At 40.2% G+C, this 16,104-nt stretch overlaps 1 protein-coding gene across 4 annotated transcripts in view; it reads right to left on the bottom strand.

The window, feature by feature from the left end:
* Positions 1–16,104, bottom strand: part of BNIP2 (BCL2 interacting protein 2) — a 281,093-nt gene that overhangs the window by 27,177 nt on the left and 237,812 nt on the right. For 2 of the 4 annotated variants that reach the window (XM_069222039.1, XM_069222038.1), the window contains exon 11: positions 13,064–13,099. The exons of the other annotated variants lie outside the window; for them this stretch is intronic. In XM_069222039.1, the coding sequence (XP_069078140.1) occupies positions 13,064–13,099 (36 nt within the window). The remainder of the gene's footprint in view (positions 1–13,063; positions 13,100–16,104) is intronic. 4 annotated transcript variants of the gene reach the window in all.

The following is a 16,104-nucleotide window of genomic DNA, read 5'->3' on the forward strand; positions in this document are numbered from 1 at the left end:
CAGAACAGGTTATAAACAAAAACAAGGTGCAACATCCAAGCCCACCAGTAGACAGTAGGAGAATGCACAGCATGTGTATGTACAGCCAGCCATGCTATGAACATATATATGTACAGTTTTCCATCTGCAGTATCTACTGTTTTATCTTTTAATGAATGTTCCTCTTAAAAACAGACAAAACTTAATATCTTCAGGTATGGTACAGCTTTGACACAACTTGCAATATTGCGGATGCTTTTAAACCTTCAATTCTGATCAATTTGGCTTCAGTGCAACTACTGTTAAGTGTTGTAAGAAACCATGTCCTATGGTTTATGTGAAAAACATCCTGAAACTATTTTTTCTCTGTAAGTAGTGAACAGTGCTATTCAAGATAGTATGACTTAAACTGTTACCTTGCAGAACGAATGGATTAAACATCTCATGTTCTAAGTAAAGCATTCAATACACCATTTTTATATTTGTTAGAATGTCAACTTTTTATCTAGCATTATTTAAGTAGGGGTTTAATGCTTGGCAATAGGGAAGTTTTGAAAATCCCTTCGATAATACAGTAGGCTAAATCTTTAAACAACAAGCCCTGATAGCTAGAAAAGAATGGAAGTAGAGAAAATATATAAAGTGACTGCTCAGCTAAAAAGTGTGCAGCAAAAGAGATGAAAGAAAACCCTTTACTACTACAACAAGAAACATCCAGATAAGTAGAGCCTGTGACTAAAAAAATAAAAAATAGACTTGGGCTATTCGAAGACAGGTGCAGGGGAAAGGGAAACTACTCATCCTCTGCATTTTGTTTTTTTTAGAACAGGTGGACCATATATGTGATGCCTGGTGCAGACTGCTGGATTTTCACTGTAGGAGACTGCAATCGTTTGGAGAGTTTATGACTGGGTTTATAGGTTTAAAGGGGTAAAGATAATCCACATCATGAAACACTGAAGATGACAAAGATTCAGGAGTTAAATCAGGGGAAATGCAACTAATTAGAAAATAATAAATCAGCTGAAACAGCAGTAGTAGTTGCAGATGGATGTGGAGTTAATCCTGTCACGAGAAAGTCTGAGATGTAGTAGAAATATATTCAGAGAGAGGTAATGATTTATTTTTTGATGGGCAATTGACCCAGAAAGTGGTTTCACCGCTGCTTCCCATTGCTCAACTTTATTTTTCATTTTTTTTGTATTTAGGTCCTGGCACAAACCCATAAAGTGGTGTAGTTTATGAAGCAGTCATGTATTATGTATCAAAGACCACGTGTGATCCAAATGAAGGGCATATTAGGTTATGCAGCACATATATTCAACTGTTCTTGTTTATGTGTATTTTTTCCAAAATAAGTTATGTGACCAAGAGTTTTATAGCATTTCAATAATATCCATTTATGTTCGGCATTTCATAGATTTTTACTTTGATGACACCTTACTGATTTCTAATCAATTAATAAGATGCTTGACTTATTTATGTTCACCTTTGAGAAATATGAACATTCTTGTATACCAATATAATCTGTACGACACCACACTGCTAGAAAGCATTGTCGTGGTCTCAACATCAAAAATATATATTCTTACAGAATATTATTTTTAATGCTGCATTAGCACAGACTTTTGATGTCAGTGCATTTCAACTATTTCTTACATCTAAAAATAGAGAAAACATTTTAATTCCCAAATCAATAATCTGATTTTTGACTACCACTTTGGTAATTGGTATACTTATTCAATAATATGAATACTCCTTTAATCAACATTTGATATTCCTTAGAAGTAAGAGAGCTACTGTTTTTTGAAATAATGCCATAATACTTTGTTTTGAAGTTTTCCAAGTTTCTGAGTATGCGAATCGGAATATAGAGAGGGCGTTTACTAAACAAAATATATTTAAAAAAAATGTTTATTGAGGTTTTTAAATCACAACTTGTCATGGTTACATTTTTCACATTGTAAAAAGAACTGTTACAAAACAGTTACATTGTTTTAGACCTTAAGTACTCTTCCATCCAGTAGTACTTGCTAGGCGCTGGACCTAGGTGACATAACAGTGAAGCAGACCCTTGTAGGGACAGTATATGTATTGTGCTGTCTGTTTGAATCAAGACTATAATCTGAAGGGCATGGAGCTAAATCGTCAGGCTATGAAGTGTACCTTGGAAACAGAATTGTTGGGTGGGGAAACCACTAAACAGCACCACAAGCATGAGTATAGCTAAAGAGAACACACTGACTGGTGGGCGCTAGAACAAGCCAACAACAGCCTACCAGTCCTGCCTGTTTTGGTTGGTCGGTGGTCCACGTTGACTGGATGCAGGACCGCTCCTGGGGCCGTGTTTGACAGATTAGACATAGGACGTTGTGGTAGGCTTGTGCTAGGCTAGCCTTTTTTGGGAGGAAGAGAGTTCAGGAGCAGGAGCCGCCAATTCTTGGGTGAGAAGAGAGTCCCATGCTGCCACTATAGGTCTGGTGCAGAGGCATCAATGCTCCTCTTAGTTTAGGCTTTGTGACAGTGTGAGTGCAGGAGGCTGGTGGGCTCTCCAATACAGTGTGAGGGTGCGTTTGGCAAGCAGTAAGGCCAAGTTCACTAACAGTTCTCATTATATGGTCCTTCCCTTGTTTGTAGAGCCCCAGAGCAGTTGCTTCCCATGTGTTCAAGTTAGCGAGTCAACAGACCTACCACTGGTGTCCCCCGTGACGTCGTCCTGCTTCCCCCTGGCAGCTCCCACTTTGTCACCATCTTCAGATTCTTTTTTCTTTGTATGTTGCTTCCATCTTCTTGGTGGAGGTGGGCGGGTCGCTTCTGAATCCAGAAAATTCATCAAGCTGCAAAACTACACCGACTGGTAAGAAACTATACGTTTTGCAGCACGAATCTTTTCTGCATTCACATGTTATGCACTGATTTTGTTGCGTTTTTGTTTTTAACCTTGTGGTGGGTAGGTTGAAGATGGGCATTGATATGTAAACAGATGTTGTAGAACCCTTTGTCCTACTTGTGCTGCCTTGTTCTTTGTATGTCGATACAGTAATGTTTTGTAAATCTGTGTACTGATGACCATGTTGCTGCCATGCAGATTTCCTGTAATTGTGTATATGCCAGAAAGGCAATGGTTGTCCCTTTCTTTAGTGTTAAATGTGCTTTCAGTGCCACAGTTAAAGTTTCTCCTGCATAAGTGTGGTACAACTGAACTGTTTGTGCAATCCATCTTGCGACTGTGTTCTTTGTTACTGGCCTGCCTAAGAAACTATTTGCAAATGATATGAACAGTTGTTTAGTCTTCTGTTTGGCTTTCTCTTTTCTGTGTAGCACATTATGGCACGTCTTGCGTCTTATGTATGCAGCATTCTCTAAACGTGGGTCTTTGATTTTTGGAAAAAACTTGGGATTTGTTTACTTTGATTCATGTGAAACTGCAAAATAACTTTAGGTAAGAACTGTGGGTCTGTTCTCATGCCGATCCTGTCCGTCTGAATTTGAAAATAGGGTTCTTTGATTGCGGGTGCTTGAAACTCACTTACTCTGCGCAGTAAAGTGACAGTCTCTAGGAAAGTAGTTTTTAAGGTTAGCATTTGTAATGTAGCTTTGTGCAAAGGTTTAAAGTTTTTTTTTTTTTTTCATTAGCTGAGTGAGTACAACATTTAGATTCCATGTGGGTGCTGGCACCTTTCTGGTGGTGCTATTCTCTTTGCTCCCTCCACGAATCTCTTAATTACAGGTGATGTGAACAACTTCTACAAATATGTTCTCTTGTGTAAGATACTACTGCTGCTAGGTAGACCTTTAAGGATGCATATGTAAGTCCTTCCTCTAGAAGAAAAGTTAAATATTCAACACTGTCTTGTCCTTTGTATTTTTCTCACTATTCCCTTTCTATTACACCATAGAGTAGCTCTTCCATGTTGCCTTGTAATAATTTCTTGTTGTCTGCTTTTTTGCTTCTCTTAGAACTGCCACTGTTTTTCTGGCAGATGTCCAAATTTTAAGTCTCCACAGCCATGCTGTTAGACTTAAACATTCTGGTTCTGGGTGTATTACCCTTCTAGTTTCCATTGACAACAGATCCTGTTGCTTTGGTATCCTTTGGCATGTTCCTTGTGCTAACTCCATTAGCTCTGAGAACCAGTGCTGTTTGGAGGCAAATCTTTGGCATCCTGCATCCTTTTGTGTTGCAAACAGATCTATTGTTGGCGTTGCCCATTTCGCAAAGATCCTATCTACTAGCTTTTGGTTCCCATTCGTGGGAGCATGAGGCTTGCCTGCACAGTCTGTCTACTTCGACACTGTCCCTTCCTGAGAGACGTATTGCTTGGATTTATATCTTTCTCTGTATTGCACATTTCGAGAGTTCTTGAGCTAATTTTAATAATGGTGGTGATTAAGTCCCTCCCTGTTTGATGATGTAAAACGTTGTTGTATTGTCTGTTTGAATCAATATTGTTTTCCCTAAAAGTTCTTTCTGGAAAGATTTTAAGGCTAGAAAGACTGTCTTCAACCCTGGGAGGGATGTTGATGCTTTGTACTGCATTCTGTTCCTTCCAGACTCCTCGTATCTTGAGTAAGCCCATGTGAGCTCCCCCATCCCAAATGAGAGGGGCCTGTGGTTATTGTCACTGTTGGGAGTTGGTTGTGCAAATGTCCTACCCTGTGTAAAGTGTGCTCTGTTCCACCACACAATTTCTTGCTCTACGTTTTGTGTGACATTCATTAGAACTTCCCAACTCGCTGTTGCTTGTGACCATTAGTTTTGAAGCCATTCCTGTATTGGCCTCATGTGAAGTCCTGCATATGGGATTAAAGAGATGCATCATGCCATCTTTATTAGTTTCCCCACTGTCCTCAATCATTGAGGTACGGGTACACATGGATTCCCATCCTTCTTGGGTATGCTGTAAATGCCGCCAGACACTTTGTAAACACTTGTGATGCTGATTTTATTCAAAATGCCAACACGGTGAACTGATGATGTATTTTGATCACCACAAATCTTAGCGATACGTTTCGTGCCTTTTGTTCATTAGAATGTGCATGTCTATTGTCATGTAATCTCCCTTTTTTTCTTTTCTTTTTAACAACTGTGGTATGACTTCTTGTAAGGTTGTCATCTTGAATTTTTGAATTTTCATAAATTTGTTGATGAACCTGAGATCTAGATTTCGACGTAAAAATCAGTCTACTTTTGGAATCAGGAAAGATGAGTCATTTCCCTTGTTGAGTTCTTGTTTTGGGACAGGTTGTATTGCTTGCTTGTCCAGTAATTCCCTTACCTCTGTGAGGAGTCTAGCTGTTTCCTCTTTGGAACAGACCTTTGTTTTTGGTCCGCTTGCTGGTGGAAATATGATTAGTTCTATGCAATATCTAAATTGAATTGTGTTTACTCTCTGTTTGTCTGAAGTTATCTTTCTCCACTCCAGGAGAAAGTTTTTTTAAATCTTTACTTGTGTTTTGTGTAGAAGTTGTGATTGTTCAGCTCTGACTTTCACAGATTTAGTTTGTGAAAGGCTATTTGTTTTTGACTAGTCACTTACTTGTGGGCATTGAGTCTCCTCTCTGTGGGTGCCCTCTCTCTTTGGCTCTTCCGCGAAAGGGCTGGGGTCCCTGTTGTTGATACTGCCAATTCTTTTGTGTTGTGGCCGACTGGTTGCCATTCTAGAATACCCGATGTGTACTTCCAGCCTGTAAGCCTCCTCTGGAGGCAGACTTATGTGACACGAATGTGCCCCTTTGCATTTCACCCCTAAACTGCAGTGCGCCCATTGATTTTGCTGTCTCGTCTTTTTTCCACTGGTTGAGACTTTCATCCACATAGCTCCTAAACAACTGTTCTCCGTTGACTTGAGTGTTCAATATGGTAGCCTGGACTTCTGGCTTGAACCCTGAAATTCTCAACCAGGAATGGCGTCCGAGTGTAATGCCTATCATCATCTGACAGCTTAATGTATCCACCAAGTCCAACGCAGATTTTAAGCAGGTGTTAGCAATGTTTTTGCCACTTTCTGCTAGATGAGCTGCCCTTGATCTCCTCTCTGTGGGTGCCCTCTCTCTTTGGCTCTTCCGCGAAAGGGCTGGGGTCCCTGTTGTTGATACTGCCAATTCTTTTGTGTTGTGGCCGACTGGTTGCCATTCTAGAATACCCGATGTGTACTTCCAGCCTGTAAGCCTCCTCTGGAGGCAGACTTATGTGACACGAATGTGCCCCTTTGCATTTCACCCCTAAACTGCAGTGCGCCCATTGATTTTGCTGTCTCGTCTTTTTTCCACTGGTTGAGACTTTCATCCACATAGCTCCTAAACAACTGTTCTCCGTTGACTTGAGTGTTCAATATGGTAGCCTGGACTTCTGGCTTGAACCCTGAAATTCTCAACCAGGAATGGCGTCCGAGTGTAATGCCTATCATCATCTGACAGCTTAATGTATCCACCAAGTCCAACGCAGATTTTAAGCAGGTGTTAGCAATGTTTTTGCCACTTTCTGCTAGATGAGCTGCCCTTGATCGATACTGCCCAGGGAAGTGCTTTACGAGTTCCCCGATCTCCTCGGAGTGTTGATAGGCGTGTCTAATGAGTTGCGCATTTCAATTTGCAATGCCCCACTCGTTTGCGCCACTCCATTCAAACTTGCATTTCATTAGGTCCATTCTTTTCCTCTCCTTCTCAGGAAGCAGTCCGGAGGTTGAGGGGATGTTGGGCCTCTTTCTAGCTGAGAACGCGATTATGGAATCAACAGGGATGGTATCCCTAATGTAAACCAGATACTTAGAAGAACACATTTTTTCTCAGCCCTTGAAATCACTGCTCTACAAGTGGCAGGCTCTTTAAATGCTTCCTTTCCCTGGTCGAGGACACTAGGGAGTATGAGTAGAAACTGGCTCCTTGCCTGACTAGTCAGCAGTGTTTCCAGCAGGGACCCAGAAACATGATTGCGGCTTGTCCTCTTCTAGCTTTACACCAAATTTGTCAGCTGTGTGTTTGATCATTTGATTGTACATTCCAATATCATCCAGAGGCGAAGGCCTGGACAGATAACTTCCGACTCCTTCCTCAGGTGAGTCTGTTTCAAGGTCTTGCCATTGTCGTTCGATGTATTTGGATTACTCCAAAGTCTTAAACATCCCTGCTTGTTCTCTTCCTCCTCTCCTTGAGGGTCAGGTGTTAGTGAAGGTTAGAATTCTTTGACCTCTGTCTCAGTTGTTCCCTTTGGTGTCAAAGTTTTCAGCTGGATCCTGAATCCCTTTGTACTTTCTTCAAAGTCCTTCTTCTGGAGCAAAGGCACACATTTCGGCCTCAAGTCGCTTTCTCTTCTTCTCGATTTCTGAGGCCCGTTGTTCGGGGAGTGGCTCGCAGTCTTTCTTTCAGCATCACAGATTCTTTTGACGATGTATCGGTCGTTCAGCTTCGGCTCTTGACCCGTCTTTTTTCAACAGCAAATAGTCTTTTCCCTATACGTCCTTCGTCGAGTTGTGTTTCTCAGGAGTTTTTCCTTCACTGGAGATCCCTTCAAGGATTTTCTTTTTAGGTGGATGGATCTCTTACCTCGTCTCTTTTGATCTTTTTTGCCACCTGTTCCTCAATATTGACGATCCTCAAATTTCCATTGGATTTCTTGTGCTTGTGTTTCCGCTGCAATGCTCTTCTCTTTACTCAAGAGGCCGGGATCCCTCAGGGATGGGATTGTCTGCTTGGCCTACATGGTGTGATGGGCCACTTTATGTCTTTCTCTCACCTTCAAAGCCTTCGACGTAAAGACAGAGCAGGTGTTACAGCCTTTGCTTTGGTGCTCGACGGGAAGACAGAGGTTGCAGACTGGGTGTTTGTCCTTCTGAAAGAACTTGTGGTGACAATTTTTGCAGAACTGGAACGGTGACTTCTCCATTTAGGTCGTTTAGGGAGTCCCCTGAATGTGCATTCTCGAAAACCGTTGAGGAAAAAACAACCTCCTATTCTGATTTCTCCTCTGATAGTTCCTTGACTGTGATGGTCCTCTATTTTGGTGATCTCCTCGACAAAGTTCTTCAGAAACTTTCCAAAATGTTTTCTTCGAATTGGAGATCTTTCTGCAAGCATCCAGATCCAATGGCGGAAAAAATGAATATGAAGATGGCGACCAAAGGTGGAAGCTTCTGGAGAAAGCAGGATGCAGTCATAGGGGACCACAAATGGAGGTTCCGCCGACGCTCATCAACAAACAAAAATCTAAAACAGAAGGATAATAGAGAATTGGTAGCCCAACCACCAAATGGTGGAATAATGTACAGCATGTGAATCCAGAAAAGATTTACACTGCAAAATGTATGTTCCTAAATCTTGCGTTCCGAGTGATACACTGTGGGGATTCGAGTGCCATGTTCAACTCAGGGCCTGAGGGGCATTAGGGAAACCCCTACAGGTTTCCGTATGGCCTTGTATAGTCATGTAATTAAGTGGCACCCAAAGTCGATGGTGTAGAGGGTGTGTATGACGGCAACGTAGGGAGGTTCCTTATTGACTGTGTGCCTCAAGAGGCAGTATGTTGCCTGTAGTGGATAAGGAATTGAATGGGAGGAATGTCGTAGTCCTGTCTTACCGGGTCAAATGTGAGTAGATGTTGATCTTGGAATACATTTCCTACTATATTGCTTGATTTGTCCTGCACAATGGTTAAGTCCTCAGCAGTGAAGGCCCCGGGAAATCTCAGCAAGCCTTGGAGGGGAATCATGATTCATATGGTTGGACATCACATGTCAGTTGGAAAATCAGGGTTAGACACCTGTGAGTCACCCAGATGTGCAGTGACCATTAGTGCTGCAGTTCAACAGCGGGCAACAGGAGTTGATGGAGGGTATTGAATGGTAAGAGCCCATCTCTGCTGCTTGTTTTGTAAAGGTTTTTATCCGCTAGTCAGAGGGACAACCTGGTCGCAAGGTAGTACGATTTAAAGGAGGGTACTCCCAACCCTCCCTGCTCCACCGGCAGTTTGCTTAGAGCTATTCAACACCGCTTGACGTCCAAAAGCAGCTCCCCTAGCATTGAAACCATTCTCTAAACAAGTGTGTGGGTAGGTAGACTAGGTACACTGATGAACTAGTGCAGGAAACGGGGAAGAATGATCATTATGGAGAGGGTGATTTCCCCATAATGGCCAGGATAACAGGTTTCCAGAACTTGGTCTAGGCTTGGGGGCCGTGAGTGCCTGTCTCAGGCTCCCCTCATACAGGCCATTCTGTGAATTGTATAACTGGATTCCAAGATCGCAGCTCTTGGGACAAATTTTCACGGCAGAAGGGGAGGACATATAATTTTGTTCAGTTTACTCGCAGGCCCACCGGAGGTACAATAGCAGGTCATCGGCGTACAGCGATACTGCATTGGTCGTTCTGTCCAGCGGGATTCTCCCATTACTTTCCCACTATTCGGAGGTGGCTAGCCAGAGATTACATGGCTATGGCGAAGATTTTGGGGGAACAGGGCAACCCTGGTGGATGCTGCGGCCGACTGAGAAAGTGGTGGAAATTAAGCAGCCAACTCGCACATGAAAGGACAGGTCAGTATACAGTAACTTTGTGTATGTACTAAGCAAAATATCAGGATGAAGTTTCCATTAACAAACTGTACAACCGAGAAAAGAGGCAAACTAAAGATCACCTACATATTTCCCAACTTAATTAAATATTTTTAAAAACTTAACTCTGAAGACTAGATAAAAGGCAAAAAATATTTTTAAAAGTGCTTAAGGACTTCCTGCAAGTTAATATTGTTTTTTTTAGGACAGTCTATGTACGGTGGGCACACTCCCATTGCAGACACGTTGTTGGAAATGGATACCACAATTAGGATGTTTCATATACATAAACACAGTATACACATTACAATTCATGTACAAACAAAACAAGCATTGACAAAGCCAATAGGTCTGGCCTTTGCTGGTGCAATGCTTATTTATTAACATAAGTCCATGCCACAAACAGAATGAAAACTACATGCAACCACTTAAACATGCCTGTCATAAACTTGTAATACGAATGTTTAATTTAAATAAGATTTGAGGTGCCACTTTACTAGTGATTTGTTTTATAAATATAGTTTTAATAAATAACAAAAGAAATTGTAGTTTGTCAACGATACTAAAAAATAATTCCCAACCAACCACTCAAAGGGCAGGAAGCCACAATGTTACACCACTTTAAAAAGGGGTTGGAAAATACCATCTAAATGGGCATCCCAAGTGCTGGCAGATTTTTTAAGTTAATTTAATAATAAACAAAGCACACTTTGAACCAACTCTTCCATGGAAAAGAGAAATTATTTTTAGTCCGATATGAATAGTGTGCACAGGCTTTGTGCAGTCAATCAAAGTGAAGGGAGCCAACTGGAAACATGGGCTAACCCATTGTTCCTTTCAATATGCTGCAGGAGGGCGGAAGCATAGCGTGAATGATAATTTAACAGGCCAATAAATAAAAAACAATAGTCTAGCATGACAAATAAAGCTGCCTTCAAGACCAAACCTAAAAATGTAGTCATACTGGCAAAACAAATCTTAAACTAAAACATACTTGTATTACTTCAGGTGACTGTGCAGTTAAAAAAAAAAAAATGATCAGACAATTTGTATATTAACAGAGAAATGGGAACACTGGTGCACAATCTCAAGAAACCCACCAAATGCAATTACGACAAAAAAAAGTAAAAAAGATTTAGATGTATAAAACACTAGAAACACAACAGGTGCCATTTCTTTTAAACATGGTAATCTAATTAATGATAGAATGATAATACATTTTTCATTTTGATGTGATGCAATTACTAATATTTTGCATTGTAAATGTGGAGTAAACTGAAAATTAACAGATTTATGGAGGATTTACAAATGCTGTTTTCGCATTTACCCAACAAACTTTTGTTCCGTAGCACTGTGGTAGGATACAAGCGTTTGCACCACGTTCCTCTGCATAATCTTAGTAACACTTTTCATTGATTGGAAATATTACAAATTAAGCTCAAAATTCAACCATGGTCAAAGCAAAAGTAATTCAGAATCAATTTAGAGTGACAAGCAGGTGATCAGATAGTAAATTTGTTAAAAGCATGGAAGCAGATGGGGACTGTGGAATGGTTTTTCATGTTTCATTTGGAGGAAGAATTACTTGCAGGCAAATTATGTTGAATAAGCATTCGGCAAAATCTGAGGTACAGGCTAGCTTGCACCCTCGAATCATCGAAATACAATTATAAAAATGTATAAACCTGTGTCTCTCATTAAAACAATCTAAATCTTCACATGCATAGAAATAAAACGACCCTACATTTTGTTATACTACTTTTAAGCCTCCTGGCACGCTTCCTTCATTTTCCTAACTCTATTTGCTGGCGTTCTTCCCTTACCACCGAGATCACCACCTTATTTATGATAATGAAGCAGCCCTGCTGCTATCCCACATGTAGGGCACTAAGGTCAAAAGTGAGTGACAGCAGGTGACCTGGAATCAATGGATGCCATGCATGTACAGTTCTTTTTGGGATGTAAACAATACTAGCCTACTCGAGTTTGGATTCAGTTGTCCCTTAAAGAGAGGACACATTCAGTGTTCTGGATTAATACATTCTTTGTTGCAAACACCCACTTCAAAGTTGCAACATAAAGGACTGTAGATGCTAAAATAGTTGCCACTTTAGCCCAGCTAAAAGGGAGTTAGGAACTTGTCTTAATCATGAATAACCACTGTCCCTAGTAGGTCACTCTGTATGCACTTATTTGTTGCAAACTTGTCTATAGTTGAAAATTAGCTGCAAGACTCAGAAGGTTCTAGCCATAAAGATTTTTTCATGAGTACATGCGTAGGTGCTGGTTTTCTCCTGTAAACTCAGGAGCAGAAAAAACATCTTTGTGAATTAAACTCAGAAGGATATGTGAAACAGTTGCAAAGCACTCAATCAATGTGCAAACAAAAGTGTACTTTGAAATCTCAATGTAAAATGGTAACCTGTTGCAAAGTGAACTACTTGATTCAAATAACAGGTCTTTTAAAACAGATTGAGAGGAATCATGCAGCAGTGTAATGAGAGAACATTTTTATGGCACGGGCGACCAACTAATAACAAGAGCTTCCCTAAACTAAGGTTCAGCCAAGCATGTGAATGATGGAAGAATACTAATACAGTTTGCTTCCTTTAGATGAATGAGGTTTCTCTTTATACATCACTCGCTATCAAAGGTGGCTTTTTGATTTAGTTTGTCTTTTACTTTCTTGGAGGCAACTGATAATGTTGCAAGGTGCAGGTCTGCAGTGTTATGAGATACAACTTGATATTTTGCATAGTTAAACTAAGTTGCAAACAAATCTACAGTTTGACACGTTTTCATACACTTTGTATCTGCTCATAATATAATGTGGATGCTTTCTCGTGGTTACAAATTGGCTACACTGTATTGAGCCTTACAGAGACCGTATTCGCCCTTACTTTCAAATATTAAATTCCGGACTGAGAAAGTGTTGCAAAGGTTTCACATGAGAGAAATGTGTACTGGCTGAAAACATTTCCAAATTAGAAACAATATCAAAGTGTTTGATAATACAGTCCCTGCGGCTATGCTGGACAGTATTCCCTAAGGGGCCATTTATTTGCACATGCTGGTATTAGAGTACAAGTTATACCTTAACGGGATAGGAAAATCACCAAAATATATAATAAATGTTAATTCTTAAAATCATAATAATATTTGAACAGCTACTGGGGAATGTCTCGTTATTTTGTTTGCTTCTCCCACCATATCATGAATAGGGATTCAATAGCATAACAAACTAGAAACCATCTTTATACACAATCTGAGCTGAGAGATTGCTGTAATTGCTATGAGCGATGTATCAGTCATTATGCATGTAAATGTAAACTATTCGAAGGGCATCGAACTGTACGTGCACGTTGGGTGACTAGTCAACATCTTAAGATATGAAAATTTAACAAAGATAGAGTTAGGTTGTATTTACGAATGCTTTTATATTTTGGCAAGCCAAACAATACAAACAAAGTTAGTTTGTGCAGTGCAATGGGAACAAGCTAGCTGCAACCCCAGTACAGGTGTGTATAAATATACCTTTTGCGTTTCTTTTTTAATTTTTCTTCTTCATACCTTAGTAGGGAAAAGTTGGAATTCAGAAATATTAACCAAAGAGCATAACACAAAGAGCAAACACCACATTTATTTACAAACCATTTGAAAAGGGTATTAAAGAAACATTAGAAAATAAATAATACAACCTTTAAAATGGGTTCTCCAGAGGATTAGTGAATTCACTTTGCAAGTTTAAAATCAAGCACAAATATTTCTTATTTCTAATTTTAGAAGCAATTTGACCACTGTTTTTTCCATTTTGTTGACCTGTGCTGTCTTAAAACCTACTGTCCTTCATGAGCTTCTCTTTTATCATGTATTGTTTTTAAAGCTAAGTTGCAGCCATGCAAATGTAATTTAGAGAAACATTCCCTATAAAGGCTAGTGTGGTTCTTTTTTTACTATTGAAATATGCACTTGGTTTGTTGCCCAGCACTGTTCACACTAAGCTACAGAACGTTTGTATGGTCAGTGGTATTCATCTTGCAAATGATTCTTTTGTAACCAGACATGCTTTATTTAGTGGATGTAAATGAGACAAAGAACTAGTTCCCCGTCCTACACTGATTTATTTCTTATAGCCAATACATTATGGCACATCAAACATGCAGCGTGCAAAGGTTTCTCTTTGCCTTTTTGATTGTTGGGTGGGGTTGCAGGAGGTGGTGGGGAGTGGTCGGGCAGTGAGTGTGGGGGTGGTGGGCTATGGTGTGGGGGAAGGCTGGTATCTGTAAAGATAGGTTAACAAGGAAGTGAGATATTAGCTCAGCATGAACTATGGATGGGCCCTCATAACCTCCTTGTCTTTATATATTTTCAGGTATGGTTCATGCACAGTAAAATAATGTTTCATTTTCTGAAACGTGTACCCAGTCTTCTGCACAAGCTTAAAATGAGCCTATATTAGTTCTGTTAGCACATGGCTTACATTCCACATAGGCGCCAAACTTGGTGGTGCAATCCACTTTAGCCCTCCAAGAAACCGGTTTGTCGGATATGTCTGACCTGTATGCTCTACTGCCTAGTTGTACTTTATTTGACCATAATTATAGTTTCTGCTTGTGCATAAGGTACCGGACTGCCCCATTAGATTGTGCATCAAGTTTTGTGTTCTGCACTAGTATATAAATCTTTTCAATTTTTGTGTGATGCATTTGCATCTTATTGGTCTTCTTGCTTCCCTCAACAACTCCATACACATGCATGGTGACCCTAAGTAACCGAATTCTACGTTTTCAGGAGCTATGCTGCTAACCAGATTGTAACTGGTTGTAGGTGGCATATCTGCACCCCCCCCCCCCCTTTCATTATCAGCAGATTTTGTAAGGTTGGTTACCATATCACGTCACACGACATTTCTATCATGTCTGAATATGTTGTTTGCTAGGCCCATTGGGGTGCTATAATTATCACTGTAAGTATCACTGTCCTGGTTGTCTGCCTGTACTTGCTTCTCAGTAGAGGTATCAGTGGAAAGGCGTTAGCAAATTTCCATGACTATTCTATTGACAGGGCATTTACTCTTGGATAGATGGCGTGCATACCTAGATGACAAGTCTTGGTATTTTAAGTTTGTGTGTTGCTATCAGGTCTATATGTGGTGTCCTCGATTCTTAGAATATTCTTTCTACTATCTATTGGTCTAATTTCCACTTGTGATGTACCTTGTTATTTGCAATCTCTCTCTAAATCTACCATGTCCATATCACTTGTTCAAGTTTAGACAGAACATGAGATCTTTCCTCAATCCCCCATTTGCTCAGGTAGAGCATTGCTGTGTTCTCCATTTCTATATGTACAACTCTTCCTGTGATGCATTTGTAGAAGGCTTTTAACCCCTTCGCTGCTAAGGCTTTTCCCCCTTCTGTGCAAAGTCTTTTGTTTTGGCTATTCGGGGTAGTTCATGCTGAACCCCCATAACTTTTCGTCCACATAAGCCACCCACACCAAATTTGCATCCTTTTTTCCAACATTCTGGGGATTTTAAAGGTACCCAGGGTTTGTGGATTCCCCTGGTGGGAACCGAGAAATTAGCCAAAATACAGCTAGAATTTGAGTTTTTGGGCAAAAATGGGGAAAAAGTGCTGCATAAGAAAGCACCTGTTTTTTCCCTGCAAATGACATGAATGAAATGTTTGCAGTGCTAGAATCATCATCTTCCCGGCTTTCAGGAACAGGCAGACTAGAATCAGAAAACCATTTTTTTTTCAACACAGTTTTGGCCTTTTACTGGGACGTACCCTATTTCTCCTATTTTGTGTGGTTTTAACCTTCTTCCAGTTACTAACAGAAATGGGTGTGAAACCTATGGTGGCTTCCTGGATAGCTACACATTTCTGAAAATTAGACAAAAGTCTGAATTCAGCAGGGGGTCATTTGTGTAGATCCTTCAAGGTTTCCCTATGGAAAGTAACAATTAAAATAAAAGAATACTGAAATAGAGTTGAAAACAAACCCAGCCATTTCTGTCTACGTTTTCATCTCTTTTTGAAAGCAATATACCATTACGTCCGCTGGCGTGGATATATAGGGCTTGTAGTATCACCAAGAACCCAAGGTACCACAGCCAATAAATGACCTGCACCTTGCAATGGTTTTTCAATTGTATCGGGTATACAGAAATTAATTTGGTAAAATATAAAGAGTGAAAATTAGGTCTCAATGAAACCTATCGATTTTCGAAATGGGCACCACATAGTGAGTTTAGAAGCAGTGGTTACTTGCACATCTCTGAATTTGAGGGTACCCATTCCAGAATGTGAATAACAGGACATTCCTCAAAATTACTTCTTTCTTACACATTCTCTTACATTTGGATGCCGAAAATGCAGAGAAAGTCAATTGGTAATAACAAATGTTCCTCCAAGTCTCCCAATAAAAATGGTACCTAACTTGTGTGGGTAGGACTAGTGCATACAACAGGAAACACCCCAAAACGCAAGAGGGACATGTCACATTTTTCCACTGAAAACCGACAAGTTTTTTGCAAAGTAACTAGCTGTGGATTTTGGAATCCAGCTTAG

The sequence above is a fragment of the Pleurodeles waltl genome, chromosome 3_1, assembly GCF_031143425.1.
Source record: "Pleurodeles waltl isolate 20211129_DDA chromosome 3_1, aPleWal1.hap1.20221129, whole genome shotgun sequence".
NCBI lineage: Eukaryota > Metazoa > Chordata > Amphibia > Caudata > Salamandridae > Pleurodeles > Pleurodeles waltl.